Source organism: Bombus affinis, chromosome 3 (assembly GCF_024516045.1).
Source record: "Bombus affinis isolate iyBomAffi1 chromosome 3, iyBomAffi1.2, whole genome shotgun sequence".
NCBI lineage: Eukaryota > Metazoa > Arthropoda > Insecta > Hymenoptera > Apidae > Bombus > Bombus affinis.
In genome coordinates this window covers 67,777-92,886 of record NC_066346.1, presented here as the reverse complement: position 1 = coordinate 92,886, position 25,110 = coordinate 67,777, and the positions used below count along the sequence as shown (strand labels likewise).

At 39.1% G+C, this 25,110-nt stretch overlaps 2 protein-coding genes across 16 annotated transcripts in view; one reads left to right on the top strand and one right to left on the bottom strand.

Moving 5' to 3' along the window:
* Positions 1-22,547, bottom strand: part of LOC126914628 (GTPase-activating Rap/Ran-GAP domain-like protein 3) — a 28,135-nt gene extending 5,588 nt beyond the window's left edge. For 2 of the 8 annotated variants that reach the window (XM_050718788.1, XM_050718790.1), the window contains exons 1-11: positions 6,633-7,412; positions 5,448-5,514; positions 4,922-5,005; positions 3,896-3,977; positions 3,618-3,736; positions 2,783-2,847; positions 2,643-2,709; positions 2,383-2,485; positions 2,012-2,110; positions 1,560-1,772; positions 638-909 (exon numbers count right to left, since the gene is read on the bottom strand). In XM_050718788.1, coding sequence (XP_050574745.1) covers positions 638-909; positions 1,560-1,772; positions 2,012-2,110; positions 2,383-2,485; positions 2,643-2,709; positions 2,783-2,847; positions 3,618-3,736; positions 3,896-3,977; positions 4,922-5,005; positions 5,448-5,514; positions 6,633-6,970 — 1,509 coding nt within the window. In that variant the 5' untranslated portion in view covers positions 6,971-7,412. Of the gene's footprint in view, positions 1-637; positions 910-1,559; positions 1,773-2,011; positions 2,111-2,382; positions 2,486-2,642; positions 2,710-2,782; positions 2,848-3,617; positions 3,737-3,895; positions 3,978-4,921; positions 5,006-5,447; positions 5,515-6,632; positions 7,413-8,316; positions 8,892-9,431; positions 9,879-20,222 lie in introns of those variants that run through there. The other 6 variants (XM_050718786.1, XM_050718785.1, XM_050718784.1 and 3 more) reach the window with 5 other exon arrangements.
* Positions 1-25,110, top strand: part of LOC126914639 (uncharacterized) — a 65,641-nt gene that overhangs the window by 11,426 nt on the left and 29,105 nt on the right. For 2 of the 8 annotated variants that reach the window (XR_007709755.1, XM_050718808.1), the window contains exons 1-5: positions 11,087-13,328; positions 14,809-14,867; positions 15,461-15,841; positions 15,914-15,981; positions 16,425-16,514. Coding sequence is in view for 4 of the 8 variants with exons in the window: in XM_050718808.1 (XP_050574765.1) it covers positions 15,754-15,841; positions 15,914-15,981; positions 16,425-16,514 (246 nt within the window). In the remaining 4 variants the exon portion in view is untranslated. Of the gene's footprint in view, positions 1-11,086; positions 13,333-14,808; positions 14,868-15,284; positions 15,842-15,913; positions 15,982-16,378; positions 16,515-25,110 lie in introns of those variants that run through there. The other 6 variants (XM_050718811.1, XR_007709754.1, XM_050718809.1 and 3 more) reach the window with 6 other exon arrangements.

The following is a 25,110-nucleotide window of genomic DNA, read 5'->3' as shown; positions in this document are numbered from 1 at the left end:
CGATTGTCCGAGCTCCGATCGCGTTCTCCGATAGCGCGTTGTTCGAGACGTTGTCGACGAAATGTCGCGACACGAAAAAACGGCAACGCGCTATTAAAAGAGACGCTCGAAGCCAGAACGCGTGTTCCATCATCTTTTACGTACTTGTTATCGTGCGATAGCTTTGGTCGAATAACGCCTACGTACGAGAAAACGTGTCGAAGCTTGCGTAAATATTGGATCTCGAGTAGTTTTATCCGTGTAATTATCCGTGTCCGGATTCGTAATAAATACTCGTGATAAATAGCCGTGATTGCAATTGAAAGCAGCTCGACCGAATTTTCCAGCATTTTATCGAAAGTGTTCTAGTATTTCTTACGTGCCTTCTAATAGGCATTGTCAACTGGTTTCTAGTTACAAGTCGTCTGACAAGAGACGAAAAGATCGTAGATGCTGACGAACGAATCAAAAGGATATGATCTTCAACGTATTACTCGAAGAAATAGGCTTTACAAATACTCGTACATCTTCGATATAACGGCAAAACCGTATTTTATCGATAATAACGAATAACGCAGACACGTTCGATACTCGATAACAATGAACAGACAGACACGTGCTGATAATACTATCGCGAGTAAGTTTTTCAAAGACTTACGTTGCTCTTGCTCTCCTGCGAGTGTTCTTGATACATATCCCGGAGAAGAGCGTCCAGAGTCCTTTCCCTTTTTCGAGCGAACGTTGGCGTGTTGAACGTAGCTTTCTCGCCGTTTATCAACTTGACGAGAAGAAATTCTCGCAGGGTGTACGGGTCCTCGAACACGGGTGGGCATGGAAGGCTCGGACCAAACAGAGGAACATTTTCGTCGCAGTAAATGGCCACGCGCCATCCTTTACCGTTTTCTTCGGCCGATACCACGGCAAATACGTCTGTATTTGTAAATGTATCGCGTGAACATCGAATCAACGATCTTATCCTTATCCTTATCCTTATCCTTATCCTTATCCTTATCCTTTGGAAAATATATACGAAGATGGTGAAAGACGCGTTAGAAGAAAGAATTTTCTCCGCAAAAGTGGTGTATTTGCGAGAACGGGCCGACACATTGTTCGACCAACTAACTGGTCAACCACCAGCTGCAAATTCGTGCCGCGCATCACCCGTTCTAGCAGAACCGACAAACAGGTCTGCAGCTTTGCAGCCGGTCGGTAGGTCGGGTTATTTACGGTGAAAATGCTATCGTCTATGGTATATCGTTATGCAACAACGCGTATACCTATTCTTACTACGATACGCGTATTCTTAGGAGCTGCGACCAGGCACGCTACTTTTTACACGGAAACGAATGTCGTCGAGATGACAATTACGTCGATTAACGTCATCACCACTCTCGTTCGAAATATTTTTCCGCGCGATTCGCTTATATCGCAGCTTCCGAAAAGATCGCAGCTCTTGGCTACAGAGATACAGATATTTATCTTACTTTGTTCTTTGCTCTTTATCTTACCGATCGATCAAAAATGACGTTTGAAACGCAGCCTAGATCGAACAAATATAGATAAATAGCGTATCGACTTACGGGTAAATTGACTTTTGATGCAGTTTGGGTTGAAAGTGTCTATGGCGTTCGAGTCGTCCGTGTAAACGATGTTAACGATATCGTTACCGATGTGTCGCTTTCTCTCCAATTGTTGCGGGTTGTCCTTCGAATAGGGAAGCATCGTACTCACGTGGTACATGACTTCGTGTCCCGCGTACACCGTGTAATAACTTTCGTTGCCAGTCATGTCGCCTGCAAACGTTCAGACAGAAACACATACATACGACGAAGAACGAGTCCTCCGCGAGACGTTTCCACTTTGAGGAGGAAACTCTACTCTAAGAAATAACGACGATAATCCTTTCTTCGACGATAATACGAACACGAGAAAGTTTACCTTACCGTCGACCATATTTTCAAACGATACCTATAGTAGGTAGCTACCTAATAGTAGGTAACCTAATCATAGAAACAAAAGTAAGAATTAGTACCTTTTACGTCTAAGCCACCTCGATACTTGTCCCAATTCTTCAGTTCTATCCTCTCGCCCACAATCTCCAGGAACTTGTCAAAATCTGGGCTACCCTTCTCTGTAAAGCGAGCGAGCAGATCGCGTATCCAGACGTATTACGAATCAACGTGGAATCGTATTTTTCTTGAAACTCGCCATGAAACGGACACAAGGCGGTGAAAAGTAGCTACTTTTTCGTACGACTTTTTAAAACGAACGGTTGAAACGGTTAAAACGGTTAAAACGTGTTTGATTTTTAAGCGAAAGCGACCGCCGTTCTTCCGCATCCGTCGTCCAAGTTTCAAGGGGGTTGCTCGAATTCGTCTTGGTTAAATTTTAATCGAAACTTACCGTTCGACAGCATTTCGTCGTCGGTTGTTTGCCCTTTCTTCGCGTATATCACGCCGAACTTGAAGTTGACGGAACCTTCTTGCTCTTCCAGCAATAGCAGATCCTGCGATGCAAAAATTTGCAAAACTTCAACTCCACCGTGTTCTTCTTACGCGTTTCTCGCAATTTCATACAGTTTCTGCCGTTTTTTCGACGCACTTGTACAAATAAAGATAGAAAAGCTGTTTCTTATCGAGTTAATCGCCAAATTGGCCGCTTACCTTTTGAATTTCGGGGGAAAAGACCTCGCGCGGAGCCTTATCGAGTTTCTCAAGACCAAAGAAATTGCTGAAATTTAACCAATTGGCTGTTTCGATTAATTCGAAAATCACCAATTAATAACTAGTAAACAAGTACGTACCTCAAGATCTGCCTGATCGTCATCGTTTTGTTCGCAGAATATGGCAGCGATATCTTCTGTGCGCCCTAAATTTGTTACTCTTTCATTCATCGATCGCTGTAAACTTTTTTTTTTTTTTTTGCCTCGCCTTTCTCTTACATAGTCTTTTAATACGCGATAACATCCGAAGAAAAAGTGGCTATAAAAAGTCACAGTATCGACACGGTTTAGTAATAAGACGGTTTAATCGTTTATTAATTAATCGGCAAACCTAATTGCAAGAATATTCGATTGTCTACCATTTAGCGGTAGACTTTCGCGCGTTTCGTTCTATGAAAACGAAAGGCAGAGAACGCGATAAGTAGATAACGGTATCCTTCGGTATCCTGCGAGATAAGGCTATGCGCCGGTACTTTGTCTCTATATATAACTATACGTGCGTATAACGTGCAATTGCGTTGGCATTTTTCACGTAGAAATCTGCTTTTACAAAATTCATCGATAGCAAGCGTACCGACGCCAAACTTTTTCTTACTTTCGATTCTTCTGTCCGAGATATCGCAACAGCATCATCGATTTAGTCGTCTACCGAATAATCTTTGAAACGACGAAACGCGGTACACGAAAAACATATCATCGTTCGTTAAAGCGCGATAATATGTTTAAACGGTCGCCCGTCAGCTCCTGCGGTAAATTTCTTATTTTCTACAATTTACTTCCATCGTCTTATCACCGATATCTACGTTTACGTTTTATCTTTTCATTAATTTTAATTAATGAAATCATCGTCTATTTCGAATAGAACAATCTGACAAGTTGCAGTAGTTGCGTTATAGAGGTACAGGCGAATACTCACAGTTTTTCTCCACAAAATAACTCTGTAATGTGGCACGCTTTGATCGCTGACTTCGCTCGTCACGACCGATAGAAACAAGGGATTTCTTTCTTGGTCCGCAGCAACGTAATTTTGATGCACTGTAATTTTTCATCGAATGACAAACATTTTCGATATACGTGTAAGTAAGTAAGTAAGTAAGTAAGTAAGTAAGTAAGTAGGAAATTATACGGATAACGAATTTTTTACGATAATAAACGTAAAAGACTGTCGGACGAGAACGGATGTTCTTTACTCACGTTTTCCGAGAAAGTATTTGAAGTACCAGCGCGTTTGGTACTCGGGATTTTCCAGTATCGGCGTACTCGGTGATCCGAACATCTGCACACGTGCAAAATCAGTTTCGCCACGAACGTAATCAAATTTTCTGTTAAACGAGGGGAAAGAAGCGGCGCGAGTGGAAAGCGGAAACGAGGAATATCGCGTATCTCATGCCTAATTTCCACGTTACTAATTAATTATCTAACTAAACTAACGAAATACCGCCTCGCTCTATAAAACGATATTTCGGTAACTGCCTTTTAGAAACCATAGAGATTGCGGTAGAACGGAATATATATATATATATATATATATATATATATACACACGCGTTACGACAACATACCAGTTAGCTGGTACTGTGTAATAACCGAGCCCTTTATTTTATAGCGGTATTTCAGCTATCAAAGTGTAAATTTCATCGTTTAACTTTACACTTTTGTACGTTTACAAAAACTATCATCGATTCTCTAGTCGTAGTTCTCGAGCTAATTTGCTAATTTTCTGTCATTTGCAACACTCATCTTTCGAGTCGACAACATCTACTCGAAATATTTCTTTCGTCCTTTTACATAGTCAGTTACAGCGACGAATACCTTTGCCGGGCATCGTCGACAAATAACCAAAGTAAACGCATTCCAGCATCGTTTTATCGAATTATCTGCGAAACTGGTACCGCCACCGATCTTATCTCAATTTATTAACGATAACTTATATATGGCTCGTTGAAAAGCACAGCGCCGACGATCAGTCGTCCGTGGTACGTAGGTGGATGGGTACTCGTTTTTCGATAAAAAGTGAAAATTAAACAAGCCTGGCCATATCTGGTTTACGGATATGGTTTACGACTTTGCTCGTTCTTCCGAATATTTCCGGCGTGTTGACAAATATTTTGTACGTCGTTAAAACTAATATACCGCCGTAACAAAGAAGAAGGAATTTTATCAAGTCGAGAGAACGAGTTAAAAGCAAACAGCAGATTCGTATAATTACTGGTTTCTTACTTCTTCTTTCTCGCCCGGGGAATCACCGTTCTCCACTCGAAATCTTCTTCCATTGTCGGACCCGTCTTGCTCCATTTGTGGCAGCTGAAACGCACCATATCGAGAGACTAACGTTAGCGACCGTGCGAATCTCCTCCGACGACGCACAGAAAAAGGAAAACAAGACGAGAAACAGATAGACCGTCCCCTTTTCCCAGCGTTATCGTCGCCGGCGCCTTTCTTCCTTTCGGAACGCGTGCACGGAAAACTAAATATTTTAAAAACGCACCACGTCTTGCGTACTATACGTTATATACGTAACGAGACGTTATCGGCACGATCGTTTTGGCAAAATTTCCCAAAGCCAAATATCCATAGACGTAGCCGATACGATTATCAGATTATGGATTATGGATTTATGGATTTTTATGGATTTTAGATTAGACGATTGTTATTTCTCTCTACGGTCTTTCTTTCTCTCGGCGCGCACATCTATATTCAATCAATTTTCATACAAACAAACCACCACGCTGCTTTCCAAACTCACCATTTCCACGCTGCCGTAATATCGCCTGGAGAGAACACCCCGCCTCGAAATGGCATCCGTGCTGCATCTGAAAATATCATACACGTTTAAAGTTCTACGCGGCTACGACGAAACGAAGAAACGGTTGCGGTCTCTTTTTATTTGTCGAGCTTCCTGCCCATGTTTATTGCATCTTTCCCAGCGAAAAATCTGGGTTAACGAGGCCCCTAAGAAACGAACACGTTTCCCGATGAAATTCTTTCTTTACAGCAGACACTCGATTATTCGTCGCAATTATTTTTCACCCGAGTTGTCCAAATAATTCTGCTATACTCTGCTATACCGATTTGCCGGTGCTCGTTAAAACTTTCCACGATATCCGAACCATCGAATAATAGTTTCTCGTTTCTCTCGTTTTTAGTCGAATTGAAAGTGGCGAGTGAATTTCCATAACAATGTTCATCGATTACCAAACCGTGTAACGTGGTTTGGCGGTCGTTGAACCACTAGCAAACTACAGCCAATCCCTAAACACTGCTCTATCGAATACATCCGTCGAATTTTGCGTGTCCGACTTTCGATACGATACGCGTCGTTGACGTATTTCTAAAAAAAAAAAAAAAAAAAAAAAAAAAAAAACAAACGATTAAAAATATGGAAACACCTAACTCGGAGAAATCCTGTTTTCTCAACGCCAAGCAGCTAGCAGCTTTGCGTACACGCGTAAAGCAAGGTTCGTGAAAAATTCAAAGGATAAACCATAGTATCCGGAATATTTTAGGTGTTTTAGGTTATAGCGTACGATAAGGTATATATATATAGCTAAATTCTAGCAATGGCCTTCGATACAGCGCGAATTACGTTTATACTCGTATAGCGATACGAGCGAGTGAACGGCGCGATCCACGCGTCGCCGTCTCATTCGATGCAAGCGACGATAAACGGTTAACAGAGCGAGCTCAGAGAATTTATCCGCATTGAGCGTACGACCGATGTGCGTTCTTCCAGCACAGATTCCACAATTTTCGGTACGTGTTTTCATCGAACCGGTTACTTGGCAACGCTTCGTAGCGGCAAACCCAATATATCGAATATATAAAATAGCGCGCGTTACTAGCGTTACTATGTCGTATCGCAAAGTTACATATCGCTCAGCCGTTTTCCGATACGCAACGATGATAGACTACTATGTTTAAAGAAACGTACGCATGATGGCTGGATCGTCGGTGAAGATGCGCGCAACGAGCAGCAGACGACAAGGCAGGCACGCAAACCGATCTCGACCTGTTCCTCTGTATCGTCCGAGAAGCAGGCAACAACGTCTCTTCGTCGCTGTCGCTTTCCGTCACCGAATTCCCATTTCCAGCGCAACTCTCCCTTCCCCCTTTGTTTCGTTTGCTTGAAAAATTCTTCTTCTCTATGTCGACGGTCGTCGATGAGGTCGAGCTCACCGACAACGAGACTGCCGACACGTTCGTCGACGAGCCACTCGTCAACGAGACTCCTCGCAAACGAGACACCAGCTTTATGTCCAAGCACAACATCTTTCCACTCTCTTTTCTTTCCTCTTTAATTTCCCTCTTTAAATAATTTTCCCGCCATCTTTACCGATGCACAGCTTCCGCTTCGGATCAATATCGTTTCGACAATCTCGTGATTGCTCGAAACAGCCGAAACAGCCACTACGATGGAAAAATGATTCGACTTTCTTTCTTTCTTTCTTTTACTCGAAATTTTCACGTTTAATCCGATCCGGTAAAAAATTTCAGTCTTATTATACGAGAGATGTTAACGTGTACAGCGTCGTCTTCCTATCAAAGCCATAGCAACGACAGAAAATCGTAGAGAGCACGTGGTAGAGTGGTAAAGCACGACGAGCAAAAAGTATCGTTCGGTCGACGAAAACTTTGCACACTGCAACCTTCCGATAATACGTCGATACCGTAGCTTCCTCGCTCTATTACGTTCTTTGCCTGTTTCAAATCGACCGCTGTGTTAGATACGCTATAAACGATTACTACGTTCAACCATCAACAATACCGCCTTTTCCTCTTACAGTCACGCGCCAACTTGACGGCCGAACCACTTACGCAAACAAGATCCTAGATTTTCCATTTGCAAAGGACAAAGAACATTTCCAACAGTTTGTTAATTTCGCCTCTAACTTGTCCCAGAGTGGAATTTTAGTTTGTTCTTTGCTTCGTCTCATTTACTATAATCATTCCGCGCAGAATCAACCGCTCTTCCCAACTTTTATACCGAAAATAAAGCGTTCAAAGTTTGCTCGTTAAAATTTTCCAGGCATAAGTAGCTTCAAATAAGAAACCGTTCGAAAAATGCACGCGACCAGCGAGTCAAGATATTATCTTCGTATCCGATGTCGTAGAACGTTGAAACTCTGTCAACATCTTACCACGGCTAATATTCCGTTCGCATAATTATAACAATTTCTCGGTTCATCCTTAATTAATTAATTAATTAATTAAAAGCTACAACGAATTTCAATACTTGGCCAGCGTAACTGTAGCCATCAACTGTTGCAGCGGCTACGAAAAGTATCTCTACGTCCTTCTATCTATTCAAGCATTTACTATTATTACTATTTAATTATTTAATTACGCTCGAATATATAAAGTTTCCTATCTTTACTCGTTTAGTCCTATGTATTTTCATACGACAGCGAGAAATTTATTTTCCAAAAACGAAGCGTAGGTATATGCATGGAATTCGAACGCTACAAAGTGAACATCGCGTTTTACATTCCGATTTATACGTAGATGCTGAATTTTGTATACGCGTAGCTCGAAAATCATTCGAGGGTGAAAGATGCGACAATTCCAAAGAAAAGTAGCTTAAAGAGAGATCTCTAAGTATATAACGAACTTGATACCATCGCTAGTTATCCGTTGAAAGCTTCGGGGTTGATAGCATTGGTGCCAAGTTGCTTCATTTATTACCATCGATAAACCACCTTTTTTAAAAATGCCGGCTGTCGGACGCGCGCGGACATCGATATCATTGACCGAGTTTCCCTGTTCCGCGGGTCTCTAACCCTTTCGAAGATCCTGGCCACGATATTCTGATAATGGAAAACAGAATAACCGACGACACTGACCGAGTCCCTTTGCCTTTGCTTTCCTCTCTCTTTTTGCTTGACCAGATCTTTGACGTTGAACGAAGCGGCAGTTGATAATCGTTCGTTTTAATAACCAGATTTCACTTCCTCTCACACAGCTTTGGCACGTTGAAGCTCCGTTATCGCGCCTGGATTATAAGCGATATAAGAAAGTAAGAGAGATAGAAAAAAATGTACTTCTATTATCGATAATTGACAAGAAAGATCTTTTCCTCGCAGTCTAAAAGATATTTGATGCCGAATCGGTTAATATAATTTCTGCTAGAAATATTATTACACTGTTATAGGCGTTTATGCAATCTCCTTAGTCCTTCGATTTCTCTCGACACAGGATCGAGCGTTCGCTTGACTGTAAAAAATTTCATTTTTTATTCAATTAATTTTATTTATCGATCGTTATCGACGATAGAGACGTATACTTGTACAGGATATCGAGCGTGAAACGGTGCAACATGGAATAATTTTCACTTTTCGTTATTAATTTCCCAACTATTTCAAATGACACCGTATAATTCGTAAAAATATCGATCGTCTTACAACGACAAATCCTATTTAAAGCGTCGATCCCTCCGTTTTTTTCTCTCCTTTCTCGTAAAGAAAACTTCAAAGTATCAAACGGGCATATAATGGCATCGTTGGTTAAATACACAAAAATTGAAATCTTTCATTTACGAAATTCCTAACGTTCCACGTAGTTTCGTTCACAGTCCGAAAAGTGCCAAGATCTTGGGCCAATCGTTTTCATTATCTATTTTACGATGCCCATTACGACCACCGTCACCATTATTTGATCGTCGAACGACTCTAAAACGAATCGATCTCAGATTAGATCTCAGATCTTCCAATAGAAAAGCGAGACGCGTGCCTACCGATTCTCATAACCGTTGCCCTTTCTTACAGCCTCGTACCCGTCACATAGCCACCAAACAGTTTCGTTATCGATGATTCTCACAGACGATCAACGATTCGTTCGAGCGTAATAGCTGCACATAGCCACTGTCGTCGAGTTCGTGTCCGGACGACCTGGATCTCGCACGCCGTCGATTCAGCCTACGTATCGTATCGATGGGAAAAAGAAAAACGAAAAGACGTGATAGAAAACGCGAGTGAAACGATAACACACGGTAGCAGTGAGGTTACAAGGTCGGTAAGCACGATATCGATAAATTGCGACGAATCGATCGGGTATCGGATGGATGAAAAATTGAAGAATTTGCCACGGGTCTCCAACCCCTACTGACAGAGGCAGGACACGACCCTTTCCGAACGAGGACGCAGCGAGTCACGATCAGAGAGCAAGTACTCTTACTAACACGGCGACTCGACGACTGGCGCCGCGTCGTCGAGCTCATTGGCTCTCTTTTGCGACCCTCCTCTGACGCCCTCCGTCCCTCTCTACCGAGATCTATCTCGTACGCTTTCTGTCTTACCGCGGTGGCTTCGTTCCTTTCCTGTTCGCGACCTGTATGTGCGTGCTCTCTCAATGCATACGCCTGTCTCTTTTCACCTTACCAACCGACCTACGTGACGGCGCGGCGACGCGGCGACGCCGCACCGCAACGCGCTCTCTCCCTCGCGCTTTATATCGGCCAAACTTTTTATCCTCCTCGAATTCTGCGCTTTGGCCATTTTTCCAGCGTTACGCGTAGATTGGATAAAAAAAGTTGCGTAAAAATTATACCGCTACTACTTTACTATACTATACTGCAAGTATACTATAGGTATTATACGACAAGTATATTCCGTATATCGTACTATGTGCTGTAAAATTGTATTATATAGTTATATTGTATTTTTCCGAGCAGAATACCTTGCGATTAGCCGATGCCTTATGTTATCTAAAAATATGCAGAAATACCGCGGTACGTTCTTTACGGATTTTCCATTTTAAAGATTTCGATCGTGCAAGCGTCGAATTGTGTTCGAATTGGGTCCGTTATAGAATCCAGTACGATACAGTTACGGAAAAGTCATTTTAAACGTGAAATCTGTTGTTTCGTATGTTTAGTTGGAGAAAGAATTTCTGCCAAATCACTGAAATACATACATTAATGAATCGCCAATCGCGATTACCGTGGAAACAACATTTTTAAAAACATCTATTTACTTTGCCAATTACATGGTAGAATTATATCTGAATTATAGAATTATATCTGAAGGTATTTTAGATTCGCGAGATTCTTCTGTATTTACGACAGATTTAAAAGTGAAGCGATACATAGAACGTATATAATATGCAAAAATATCGAAATTATTAGATGAAATAATTTTCTATCTAGATTCCATCATTTTAATTATATTCGGCAAAATATACAATGTAAATATTCGACATCGCTTATTTTATTATTGTAGTATCGCGAGGAACAAACCTGGTTAGAAACAAACCAAAACAATGTCTGTCGTCTGTCCTTCGGCTGTTATTTTACATAAGAGAAAAACCTATTGACTAAAGTCACCTAGTCCTTGCGGCACGAAAACCGGAGGAGGACCGGATTAGGAAAAGGACAACATAACGTTGATCGAGAAGCGAGAGTGAGTCGAGAGGTCAGAGTTAGTCGAGAAGCCGAAGAGTAGAGTTGAGAGTTGAGAGAGTCAGCGGAGTTGCCCGAGTTGCTAGCGTTGTTGAGAGATCGAGTTGTTAGAGTTATAGAGTTGCGAGAGTGATTTGAGTAGAATAAGATTTTTGCGTTTAGTTCAAGTTGAACATTTATCGTTCTCTGTCCAATTAATATCTGTTATTTTTATTTATCTTAAATAAATAGTATTAGGAGAATTTTACAAATCTAAATTATCCTAATCCTATCCTTTCCGATACTACATTATTAATAAGCCCAATAAGCCGAACGAGCTTAAAACCAACATTTTAACTGTTTTATTATGTTTATTTTAAAAATAACATAGAAACAAACCAACTTTAAGTTATAAGATCAAATAAATTATTTTCGAACAATTTTCCACTTTAGTCGTCTGCTTCAAACGAATTATAACAACGAATAATACGGATTTTAATATTAATTTGAATTTCAAATATCTTACGTACCTTTTAGTTTTGAAACGATATACAGCTGAATCGTTTTTATTAAGAATATATCGCAGTTTATATTTCCTTCTGGCTATTTTTTCTTTTTTTTCTTTTTTTTCATTTTTTTCCTTACTCTAGTTAATTGGTACTGTAGCAGGTATTGTGGTGTCGTTTTTTCGAACATAGTTCTATGTATTAATTAACCAATTACTATCGGAGAATAGTTGGAGATGAGATCGAAACAAGATTGCGCTTCACGGTATAATTTGTTTAATCTGGAATACAAAGGTATTAGATATACGTATTTACATATTTGATTTGCAAGTTGCTATCTTGTTAAACATTTTCGTTACCAATAACAATACGTATATATTACTAATCAGATACTATGTATATTATTATCACCTGCTACTTTAGATAAATGATGAAAAAGTACCAAAAAAAATTATTAACAATAGTTTAGTTTATTCATTGAGTAAGCTCGGTGGTTTAGTTCATATTCTTTACCTTCGGCGTACACAGTTATTGTTTGCACCGAAGGGTGGCGTTAAATACTCCGTCCTAATCGATCGATCCAAGCGTTCAATGACGGCCATTTGGTAAAACAATTGCCGCGATAGAGGTACGTACAACTCTTAACATTCACTCTTAACATTCATCGAAAATCATTTATTTCTCCTAATTAATTCCTTACCTACGCTTAAACTAATAATTTATAATAATTACTATATTCGTTTATAACAATTTATTCATGGAATGTATTCATGGAATCAAGGGAGCAAGTGCAATTTAGATCAAAGACATGCGTGCTACGATTGGTAAGTCGCGTGGTTTCGTTTCTACGATGATTAGTTCGATGTTCATGTATAATTATGTGAAACCACATACTGTACCTATTCTAATTGATAAATTTCAATACATACACCGTGGGACGCCGTAGAATGCGTGCGCTTTAGCCTTAATTATTCGTAAGATAGATACCTATGTTATGTGCATTGTGAGCCCATTCTGTACAATGATACTTGTCCATCTTGCAAGGAAAATTAAAATTCTATTCTCTTTTTCTGCCGAAACCATTGATCGCATGGGTCCATTGATTCTTTCGAAAGATCGCGAACTCGTTCGTTCGTTCGTTCGTACCGTTATTTTTACTTGATTTTCCGATTGATTGCAGTTTCTCTTTGGCTTGTCCCTACTTTTAGGGAGAAATTTAGTGCAGCCATCTCGGATTTTATAATTTTTCGTTATTTTCAAAAGTTTAGCGTGGCGAAAATAGAATGTTAAGAATAATTTAATACAACGACTCGTACGTTCGTTACCGCAACACACGAAATACAGTGTCGGTAGCTTCATTTTCTTTCTCTCGTTCCAAGTTAGACAAATGTGTCTTTGATGCCGAATGCAAACCAGTGGGGCTACGAATTATCGTACGATGTTTATAAAGATCGATGTAATCGTTGCGTAAGATATAGATATTGCGCGATGTATCCTTTGTTTGAAATTTGGAAAGATTCGTGTAAGACGAAGATGCGCGGAAGCGTGGACGATGAACGTTTATAAATGTAAGATGTATACGTCCTTTTCTTCTTTTGCGTAGATCGTTTGACTTTCCGTATCTGCCTGTATCACGGTCGCCCCTCCCCCCACCACGCCCCACTTTGGAAGCTGCTCAGCGAAACTAAGGTGCGAGCAGTCCATTTAGTCGTCTTGTTTTCTATCGATACTATGGATCACGTTGCGTCAGGTTTGTAACCTATTCTAACCTATTAGTGGCATCACTTCTTCGTTACTGTCGTTACTATATTTTTTACTATCATTTATATCTCGTTATTAATATCGTTTAATTAATCCACATTTATTTAACGATTTATCGAACATTAAAATAATGAAATTGCGTGGTTTTCTGAAATTTTTTGTTCGAATCTCTCTTTAATCGTCTATTTACAAAATGATACTGTTACCGGTAGCTTCTATCGTAAACTTTCGTAATAAAATTTGAGTTTGATCGTGTCTTCGTGTAATTATTTTATACATTTCTAGTTAGTTTTCGTGCAAGTTATTGATCGATGCCAGAGATAATATAAAAGTAACGGGAATATTAATATATGGACGCAACGACGATCAACGATCAGTCTGATGAATGTTCATGGAAATCTGATAACGTTTAATTTATTTTAACTAAGACAGCTGTGTATGAACACGAGCATGGGTAACGTTTGATATACGATTTATGTTTACTTTAAAATATACTTGACACATATTTCTATATAATAGATCACTTTGTAATTATTTGGGATGCTAGGATGAAAGTAAATACGATTAAACAAATCACTTCTTTTCATTCAAATATATGAAATCATTCTCTTATTTCAAGCAAACTTGTAACAAATTATTTTTTTTATTTCAATGCAATTCATAATGTAGAATTATTGATAATTTCGCGTAGACAGTTTAAAACATAGAAATCCTAAGAATAATAGCTTTAACTATTTCGATAGGTATTGTAAAATACTAGGTATTGGTATATCGAATTCAAATTATTTTTCTATATTACGTGAATTCATAGAGGTGGCGCGCAAATAGACTCAAATACTTCAAAGCAAGGCATCGCGCGCGTTTTTCTAGCATTCTTTAAGCATTCCTTTAGCGTTCTTTTAATTGTGAATTTTTGAATTCTTGCAAATATTTTCGAATATTTATAACACACGACTGTTGTGTGTTAATGGAGTGTATGTTTCGTGTTCTAATAACGAACATTCATGGTATGATTCTTGCAAATGATTGCATTGCATTCACCGTATTCGTAAGCATTTGTTTGATATCGAGAAATTTCCTATAATTTTTTAAATGTGAAAAGAATAGCAGTATCTTCTAAATAAACGTTCGATAGGGGAGAAAAGGAAATTATCGAAACGATATTTCGCTACTTTTCTAACCTCTCCCCGTCCTTAAACAGTTTTATAAATATAATGCGGTTTGTAAAGTAAGCGTTTGCTACAGTATTTTACAATATTTTCAAATCACGATACTTTTCATTAAATTCGATCGAATAATCACAAGCGAAGGTAATAAAATTTTATCAAACAAATTTGTACGCGATATTAGAGTTCTTGTTCGTCGATTATAATTTAAGCGACCTGGTCTTAACCTAGTCTTTTATTTTTCTTTTTATACACACACACACACACACACACACACTTTTTTTTTTGAACATTCGTTTTCAGTATTAGAGTCAGTGCATCTCTCAAGAGGATAAAGCCTCTGTAGGAGCTGAAGAATGTAAGTAGTTTAAATACATCGTATTTCAATTTGTTCACCTTTTTGTATTTTGTTGGAATTATTGTTAGTTACGAAATAAAAATGATGGATAATTTGAAAAGTTATATATACATTTTTTTTAAAATTGAAATTAAGCGTTAAGGTTTTAACATTCAATTACAATAAAACTGTCTGATAGGCATGAAAAATCACTGAATTCTCAATTTTTTGATTTCAAACTTTTATATTAGAGTTTCGGTTTACACTACTTATCAGAGTTTATTAGAACTTCAGTCTATATTATTGCTAAAGTTCAAAGTTTGTTATTGTGTGTTTCGATCACTCGCGGAGAGACGCGATCGCGAGGAAACGAGAGTCAACGGGAGTCGTAAATTCCCGTTACGATTAGACAATCGACGCCACGAAATGATCGATCTCCTATTTCGGTTAGGATAATAGATGTGATTAAATAAAGTATTACAGCGAGATAACGGTTTACAATTCGCACTTTATTCCAACAACTTTGTAGAGAAGATAGTTAGGCCGATGCGTATAAACGAGTTAAGTAGGCGACACTGATCTAAGGGTGGAAACCCGGTCAAGAGATGTTGAAATCAGTGAAAATCAGTGAAGTTCGGTGACGATGCTATGGCCGAGGAAAGCTAGCGATGGGTGTGTCTAACGTACGGGACCATCGGATTTGTTGGTGACAGTTTTGACTAGGAAAGCGAGGGCAATAGTCATTGCTTCTGATTGGATGAGAAAAAAGTTCGTGGGCAAGGAAATGTTCTAACCGCCCCCGAGAAAAAGTTGCTAGCGGGAGACACCGAACGCGAGAAAAACCAGTATCTAATTCCCGTATCTTTTCGTAGTAGACAATAAATTTAAGGAACGCTTGAAATAAAAGAACTATGAAAATGCCAAGATTCATGGTGGGTCCTGAAGACTATCGAGGGTACGCAGTAAGGATCTGCCATCTTGCCAGCGGATTGCGGCCTGGTTTGTGTACAGAGTCACCGGACGTAACATTATGTATCAACGATATTAACGATATCTTATGTTTTGTTGTAGGCACATCGCAGCTTCAACTTCTCCGTCTTCTTTGGGAATGTTCTAACAGTGGTTCAGAAGCCAAGAACGTAAGTATCTTTACATATCGTACTTCGATTATATCTATTCTGTATATTTTGTATATTTTGCTTTGAACACTATTAATTACGGAATACAATTTGATTAAAAATTTGAAAGTTTGAGATCTTCTCAGGTTGTTCTTCTATTAAAATAAAAAGAGTGTTAGTTAAAGTTTTAATATCGAATTGTAAAACAAATAACTAACATACTTCAGAAATTATCAGATTCTTCATTTCTAGATTTTAAACTATCATATCAGAATTTCAGTTTCTGTTCTTATCAAAGTTTATTAGGATTTCAATCTTTATTATTACCAAAATTACAAATTTAATAAACTTGCATTTTTCATTATCTCCAGCTTTCCAAATAATCAGCAATCATTCATCGTGTTTTATTCTGTAACAGATTCTTTACAACCTCTATTTCCACCATTGGATTTTCACCATTTCAGTTCCTGTCTGATGTTAGTCTTCCCGATAACATTGGCTGGGATAGCGCGGCGATTCGATGGCGTAACGCTTCTGTTCCTCTGCTTCTAACGGTGAGTCGCATGCATTTCTGTTCCTCCGGTCAACCGAATCGTGTCGTAGGATGAAAAGATGCGAATCGGCATGGGTGACTGGTTGTATTACGTAGAATTTTTTGCGAGCATAGTGACCGCGGAGTAGTAACCGTGAGTAGTAACACTCCTTTTTTCAAATTTATTAGTTTAAGATAGGTCTTTTTGCACATCGCGATTATAATAATTAGTTTTTTAATAGTTAGTTGAAACACGTATCTTTAAGAATATACTCGTGGTACTTATAAATATGTATATTAATATTCGGTATAAATAGGCAAATATCCACACGAATATACCTGTGTCACATAAATATATTTGATGTCGAGCAACGAATTTCGGTATAAATGAGAGATATCGTAGAGCGATTTCGTTTGAGCATCTTGTAGAGGAGAAATCGGATACCCTCCGATTTCGTTGTTTCGAAAGATGCAATTGTAGCTGAATGATGTTGACGATACAGTTTAATTTTCTCTTTTCGTGACAATATCAAGTTACGTTCGTTTATTTGATTTCAGATAGAGTTCAAAATATGAATTAAAATTCATTTTTTTTCGTACAAGAATGTGTGAAGTTTTACGTGCAAGAAAAAACTTTTTAATCTTTTCTTAAATCTTCTTAAACTTTTAATCAAAGCGACCATTTTGAACGTTGCTGCTTTGACGAAGAGATCGCCTGAGATTATTTCTATCTTGGTAATACGTTTAGAGTCGACTATTCCGTTTCATCGAGTCTTAGTCTTTTTTCAATTAATGCTACGTCTTTTGCAATGTTAAAATTTTGTTGCGATTTATGCAATTAATAAAGTAAAGTTATTACAATATGAAACGAAGTAATAAAACAAAGAAATCAAAGAAAGTCAGTCCGTTGAGTAAAAATTGGACAAACTAATCATGTTTTTAGATCAGGATTTTCAGGTTTAACCCTTTCCGTGTCCATTGTCAGGGCCTCGTTTACGTGTTCAGGTGCTACTTGAACCGGAGAAAGACAAATGTAATGCTTACTTGAAGGTGAATAAATTTTAGATTTTTTGCGTGAAAGTAGGGTGGACAATCAGTATTATTTGATATATAATTACTAATTGTATCGCTATACAACAAAGCAACGAACTGTATAATTGGTATAATTATTAATTATATGGCAAGTAATATGAGGTAATTGGCTGCGACTCTGACTATGTTAGGCAACTGAATAGGTTCCGATCGATGCATCTATGATATATTACGTTAATAGTTACGTCAATGATTCAGCCATAATTTAAAAGTGTAACTAATAACAAGTAATTTTGGTACTTGGTAGTATATATATCTATCCATATCAGTCACGCGTACACAGTATAGGGTATAGTATAGAAACTAATAGAAGTAGAAAAGTTAGTTAAAAGAAGAACTTGCTTTTCGAGGTCCTACTGTAATTTACTGTAATTTACTGTAATTTTTTAGGTGTTGCAAACACCAAATAAATATTTAAATTTCCAAATTCAAAGTTAATATAGAACGGTGCTGTAATTTTCTCGTGATAAGCTTCGTTTCTTTTCAACGTGGATGTACGTATCTTTGAGCTTGGGCTTTTCTCGATACACACACAGGTATCTATCAATGCGCATTGTCGTTCTCTTCTTGTCTCCCTGTCTCTTTTAACAACCGCTTTAACAACTTTAATATCCCCCTTCTTCTTTCTCACCCTCGTCAGCCCCCCCTCTCTCTCTCTCTCTCTCTCTCTCTCTCTCTCTCTCTTTCTCTCCATCTCTCCCTGCCTCGCTCTCGCGCGCGGTCGATGCGGTCGACTTCCACTTGGTCGAGCGTGATCGAAATTGATCTACGCGGTATAAAAGAGTAGCGCCGTGCCGGTCGGGACACCTCGGTCGGCCCGATAGCAAAAGAGTTAATTATAAAGAGGCGAGCGACAAAATCCGATACGTCGTCATCGCGGTGGCTAACGGCGACGACCAACGAAGCCTTATTGTTAGTGCACGCTCGTTCGATCGCAAACTGAACGACACCCGGTTTATCGGACCACTAACAGATCGATATACATATAGACGGTAGATAGGTCAGCAGAAACACTCGATTTCATGTTGAAATAAAAAAGAATAAAGCTGGCTTTTATTTGGGATTGGCGGATTTAGGATTCGATTCAACCCTAGTCGATATCGTGTACGCGGTAACGGCGAGAGCATGTTTTTATCGTGATCGAGGGGACGTTGTATCGATGGAGGATTGCGATGACGTTACTCTGTTTTGCTGCACACAGAGACACGTATGTCAACGGTTGAAGAATGTGGTAATATCGTGCTGCGAAATATCGTCCACTTGATAGGACACGCGATACGAATAAGAAGAGTAGATTTTTTTGTTTCAAAGTTGATTCGAAAGGGCCGAGTGAGCGTAAGAGGGACGACGAGGAGGGAAAAGGTTGGCTGGAAAGTGCAAAGGAGATGCCAGGGGAAGGAGGAAGTGTATTTTCGAGCTATCGCGGGGAGACGCGGTCGTTAGAATACGCGTCAACGGGAGTCGTAAATTCCCGTTACGATTATAATAATCGACGCCACGAATAGTTCGATCCCCTTATTTCGGTTAGGATAATAGGGGTAGTTGTTGTGGTATAACACTGGGAGTCACAGAGTTATAAAAAGATATATTTCCAACACTTTATACAATCACACAAAGTAGTAACGCCGTTGCTTAAGATACAGATAACGAAGAGAAGGATTATTCTTAGATGAGAGAGTGAAAGCTATAGGAGCTTTAGGCCCGTGAGAGCTGTAGGAGCTGTCGGACTTCTGGATACTGTGAGAGCCATAGGAGGACTCTAGGTCTTGTAGGCACCTTGAGAGTTGTAGGAAAACTCTGAGAGATATAGGAGCGGTGAAAGCTATAGGGACTGTAGGAACTCTAGTCACCGTGAGAGACGTAGGAATTCTAAAGTTTATTCTAACGTGAGTACGGAGGAAAGCTCGGTATGGGTGTGCCCTTTGAACGAAGAACGCGGATTCGTTGCTTACATTTTTAGTTAGGAAAGAGAGGGCAATGATCCGCGATGCCGATTGGTTATGACCAATGTTAGGAGGGAAGAGAGGAGGAAGAAGCCTCCTACCAACTTGGGTCCTAGGCGACATTGTTTATGGGGAAACTTGGATTTTCCGTTAGGTAGATCTCCGCTTTTTTCGTTAGGCCACTACCCGCTTTCTCCGTAATTCTTAAGAGCGCGTAATAAACCCAAGGACCCTTCTAAAAAACCAGCTGAATACACTTCTAGAATTAGAAAGTCTTTTCTGACAAACAGATTGATTCAAACCATATGTGCGAATAATGCAGTTAGGATTTCGACTTTATGGTGGGTCCTTGGGCCTATGGAAGGTTCGAAGGACGGCACGTAGACCGTTGGCTGTCAAGCCGCGCGGGATTGAGTGCAAATGTGTTGCGCGGCGGAACAGGAAGGTTACGGAGAAAGTGGATCGACTCGAAGACGCGGATTAGACGTTAAGAGGGAATTCTTCGAAATAAAATTCCTATTTTACAATGCGATACAAGCTTGTCTGTGAAACGGTCGAACTATAGACAAATTGTAACAGACGAATCTATAAGCTAGGATTTGATAATATCGTTAAATTCTTGCCCAAGAGGGTTTCACTTAACTGGCGTCGACTTAAACGAACAAACAAACAAAAAATACAACATTTCCACTCACCGTGCAGTCCACGGTAAAACCTTGGTGCCCTCCAAACTGATGCTCCTCAATTCGTATTTGGATCTGTGTCGAAGCGGTGAACCAGGCGCGGCGGTGGTCGCGTGGAGAACGTTTCTCATACTCTTGGAGCTACCTCCGGTGAGCGCGTGTCTTCTGCCTGTTGCAACCTCCCTCGTCGATTGGTTTGTCGATCTCTTTAAAGAACTCATCACTAATACCAAAATTTCCTTCTTGACCAGCAACTCTCTCGCATTCTTTCGAGTATTCAATCTCTCGGCGACTTTTTCGTAAAAAGCATCGATCAAAGAAATTTCGATGTTCGTCTCTATCTAACAACGTACATATGTACACAGATGTATCGGCTGAATATTATTTATCCGGCGATTATCAACGATTTCAATTCCTTCAGAGATAATTCCTCGGAGAGAAGTTTTTTTTATTATCGTTTGTTTCAAAAAAATAACATGGACAACGTAATTGTTTTATATCGTTCCAGCATCATCGCTCTTGCGCTTGGAATTTTATATAATTTTCACACACGTCTCGATCGTCGGCCCGGCTTTTCTCAAAGTAAAGTAACCAACTAATGTTTTTTCGTCCACTTAAAAATTGTTTCACCGATCGATACGATACGATACGATAAGAAATCTTATAGAAATGTCCGTTTCTTTAAATTACACGTTCAACCGATTTATTCCAGAAAACAGATAGACATTTTTAAAACCGTTTCACCAATTGTTCATCCATGTACTTTGATTTTCGAATAAACGGTTTTGAAGACGGGTTTACAGTGAATTTTAAATAATACGATTAATGGGGAACTCGAAAAGCAGCTGAGCTGTGTCTCCCGACACAGGGAGAAGTAGCTTCAAAGGTATTTCTGGAAATTCTTTAACGGCCCATTCGCAAAGTATCGGCAAAAGAAGCTTCCATCGCTGGTTAACTGTCGAATTCCTCTTGAAATTTTACGTTCAATCGCCTGCCATTCAAAGACGATCTTTTAACGTGTCTTCCTACTTTCCAAAGATTCGTTTCCATCGGTCTTTTACTTGAACATACAACTTGCTTCGAGTACAGTTCCTTGCACTGCAATTTATAGACGATGATCATCAAAGAACTATTCTCATGATTATTCTTACGGTGAAACCAAGTGTTGTTCGTGTTTCGCGTATTCAGAGCATCTTGTAGATTTTTTTCTCATTTATATAGTACCATTAAGGTACTATTAAGGTACGTATCAATAAGAAACCAACGTTTCTTCTATATCGTTAATTTACTTTCCCTCGAAATTTTACATCGAAATCGTTCTGCGTTCTCAAACTCATCAAACGTTTCTTCTTTCTTGAATTTTTTACAAAATAGACCTACTTGCTGATCACTATCGCGTCTCCAGTGATTCATCGATCGTTCGTATTCGATTCACTTATTCCAGTGTAAATAAACATATACACTCTTCTGCCTCTTGAGGTTTGTTATTTCAAACGATCAATTATCAATTTGTAAAAACGAATCTATGACCACGGAATATCTTTATCCTTCGTAGAAACATCATCGAATCTCGGGTAATTTCATCTTCGATTTGGTACATTCGTACTTCCGAAGCGATTTTTCACGAACCAATGTTAGTAATAATAATAATGTAATATCTTTGCGTATATTTTCTCTTTGCAGAAGTGAGAGTCGATCTTGATTATAAGATAACTTTGCGATCTGTAATTCAATACTCAACTTTGATAAATATTATTTAATATCTTGGTTTCTCCAATCTTCTTTGCTCAAGAACTTTCTAGAAATATCTTTAACAACTTTGCGGCAGCACCAAGTCTCCGGTGATTTGTCAAAATCCTCGATTCAGTATCGAATTTCGTAAAATTTGTATTTTACGATTTACGATTTATTTCCGCTTTCAAGTCCAATATCTTGGAATAAATCCTCTCTTCTTGGAATATCTTTCTCGAAGAACAATCCTTCCCTTCATTGCAAAAGCGAATCCTCGATCTTGCGAAATCTTGGATTCGATATCGAATTTTCTTTTCCTCTTTATAAAATCGAACGTCGTCTACCAAACATTTTCCTGCTCGAGTTTCTTTACTTTTCAAAATCGTTTGTAGAACAACTATCGGATCAACTATCGATCCTGCAACGATTAATCGCTGCTCCCCGAACGAAGAATTTCACGAACGTTCTCGGTCCATCTCGCGATGCACAGCCTGACCAATGTAGAATCAAAGCCGACAGCAGCTCATCGTACGTTCGGTTCGCCCGAGGTTTCTGTCGTTGTTGGTCGGACGAGCAACTGATCCGTCGCGTCGGATGAACCGGCCATCATAAATGACTGCGCCACCTTTCAACCCCACTCTATGCAGCGTGGTTCGCCGCTATAACACAGCCCCACTCTCTCGTCTTGCTTCTCTTGTACGATCATCCGATCATCCGATCATCGGACGTTTTCCCCCGGCCGATACCCTCTTTTCAACTACTTACGCGCTTCACTGATTCGGGATCGATCCACCATCCGATCTCAACGCTTCCATGCTACGCTGTATTCCCGATAAACAGCCGTGTATCCATAGAAAATATCACAGAGTATTTCGTGTTGCGTATCCTTGTTTCGCACGATTAAACGCACTAGCCTGCATTCTTGCGTTGCTCAAATCCAAAAACTTGGAGAGGACTTGTTGCTACATCGACGGAGGAGGACACACGCGTGTATGGTAGTATATCGAGCAATGCATATGACTATGGCCATGGCTATGGCTATGGATATGGGGGATGGGGGATGGGGGATGGGGGATGGAGAAGATCGGATCTCAAGCGTGTACAAGTACAATTAGGTTTGCTTTGGTGGACGTTGGATGATGTGATATTTTTGTCACGTAAAAATGACAGGAAAATAATAATAAAAAAATGTTGGGTTCGAGATACCTTTATTCTATAATGATAAGATTACAAGTGTGCGATTAGACCGTTACCGAAAGACCGAAGCCTCGATCAAGACCCAGCCCTTCTAGATGTTCGTTTATCTTATGCCTACGTGCCGAATTCATATTCCTTTGTTTTGGGAGTTGGTGTCGTGTGCAAGGCGGTTCGGGTTTCCTGAGTCGGTTGGGGATATTTGTTGACGTTACATTTTCTTCGTATGTATATCGTCGTATGCAGCGTCGGATAGCTGCTGCTTTTCTTTTCCATATATCACGTTTCATTTAACCTAACATCTATATCGGGCAATATGTTCTGCAGTATCGTTTGTATCTTCTTTGATTTTTCACAATTCTTAAATTCTTCTTCGCTGATTTTAATCTAATATCGGTTTAAATCTATATTTCCGTTGGTTCATTTCTTTAGAATAACATTTTACCTTACTCTTCATAGTATGCAAATTCATTAGCCGTATAATAAGCCGGCCAATATATTATATCGTTGTTTGTGACATTCTTAACATTTTTCTTCGTCGTCTTCTTTTTTTTTTTTTTCTCTCTATTATGTACGACCTTCTCGCGATTGTAGGACAAAAGTATAATTTCTTGATACTCGATAAGCGTTACTCGATAATTTGCATAAAAGATTCTGTTGCTTTTACCGGCTTCCAAACATAGGACATTGGTCAAAAAATTAATTAATTAGAAATACACGTATACACAGACTCTTGCAATTGTCTGATAATTTCGCGACGCACAATTTCCCGGCCATTTGCAGCCTAAGATACACAAGATAGCGATCTTTATATATCGTTCGCGATGATGCAATTTGAAAGAAGCAATTAATTAACAAAAAGGACATTGAAAAAGAATCGATCTTTGTGTAACCGTTTTGCTGCCAATGTTGCATCGTTGCATTCGGCCAACGTATATCTTTAGCACGCATCGAGCTCCGTGCCTGATTTTTTCGATTTTCCATGATTATTTCAATGATCAAACAATTTTTGCCGGGCTTTTTTTTCCCTTTAATATGCTTGTAAAAACGGTATATAAAGTATAAAGTTTCTAGTAAACTGTAAAAACTATACTTACCTTTTACAGTGTATATGTTGTACACTTGGTTTTTTCTCTTCTCTTGGTTTTGGAAAGACCGAGACTTTCCGTTAGCTTCTAGTCGGGTTTCGAATCTATCTGCAACGTGTTTGATCATCGTTCTATCTCTATAAAGAAATTTCCGACTAAACAACGACCGTTATTAATACGTGCGATATCTTATTTCAATTTTATGCTGAAAATTGCCTTAAAACGTTAATGGCCCGTGGTTAAAGCAAATATAGTAAAACATTATATCGTAACAAGAGAAGATATTATCGAAGAGTAGTTGAATTACGTTAAAAGAGCAGATGTTTGGATATCGGAAGTTGTATCGTATTCCTCTACCTTTGTCGCACGTCGCAATGTTTTACAAATCTTCTTCGCGAAAATAACAAATATATACGTTTCGCTTATCAGCGATTCATCGTGCCAAACTATCGTTAAGTAGGCGAGCCTATTCTTCGGTTAAATATCAACCATTTAGGATATAATCGCGCCCGTTTGTCATAGAAAATGGGCCCTCTCTTAATCTTACAATACGACCAAACACTTTCTACTCAATCTCGAAAGAAATTTCACCGCATAAACATTGTGTCGTACATCGTAAAACAAAGGTTTTCCTCGACCCAGTTGCTTTTTACGAAGACAGGAAACGTCTTTTGACGGTTACTTTAGTGGCATGCACGTATTACGCGTGATTAGAATGTTCTAACAAATTGTTACAACTAATCGTAAACTTAACTTACTAATCGTGATCAAAATGAGAGTAATTTTTATCACAGCGTAATATTTTTATGCTTGAAAACTTGTATACCTGACAATGTAAAGGGTGCAAAATATGGCTAAAACGATAAGAGACCGGCGTAAAAACAATA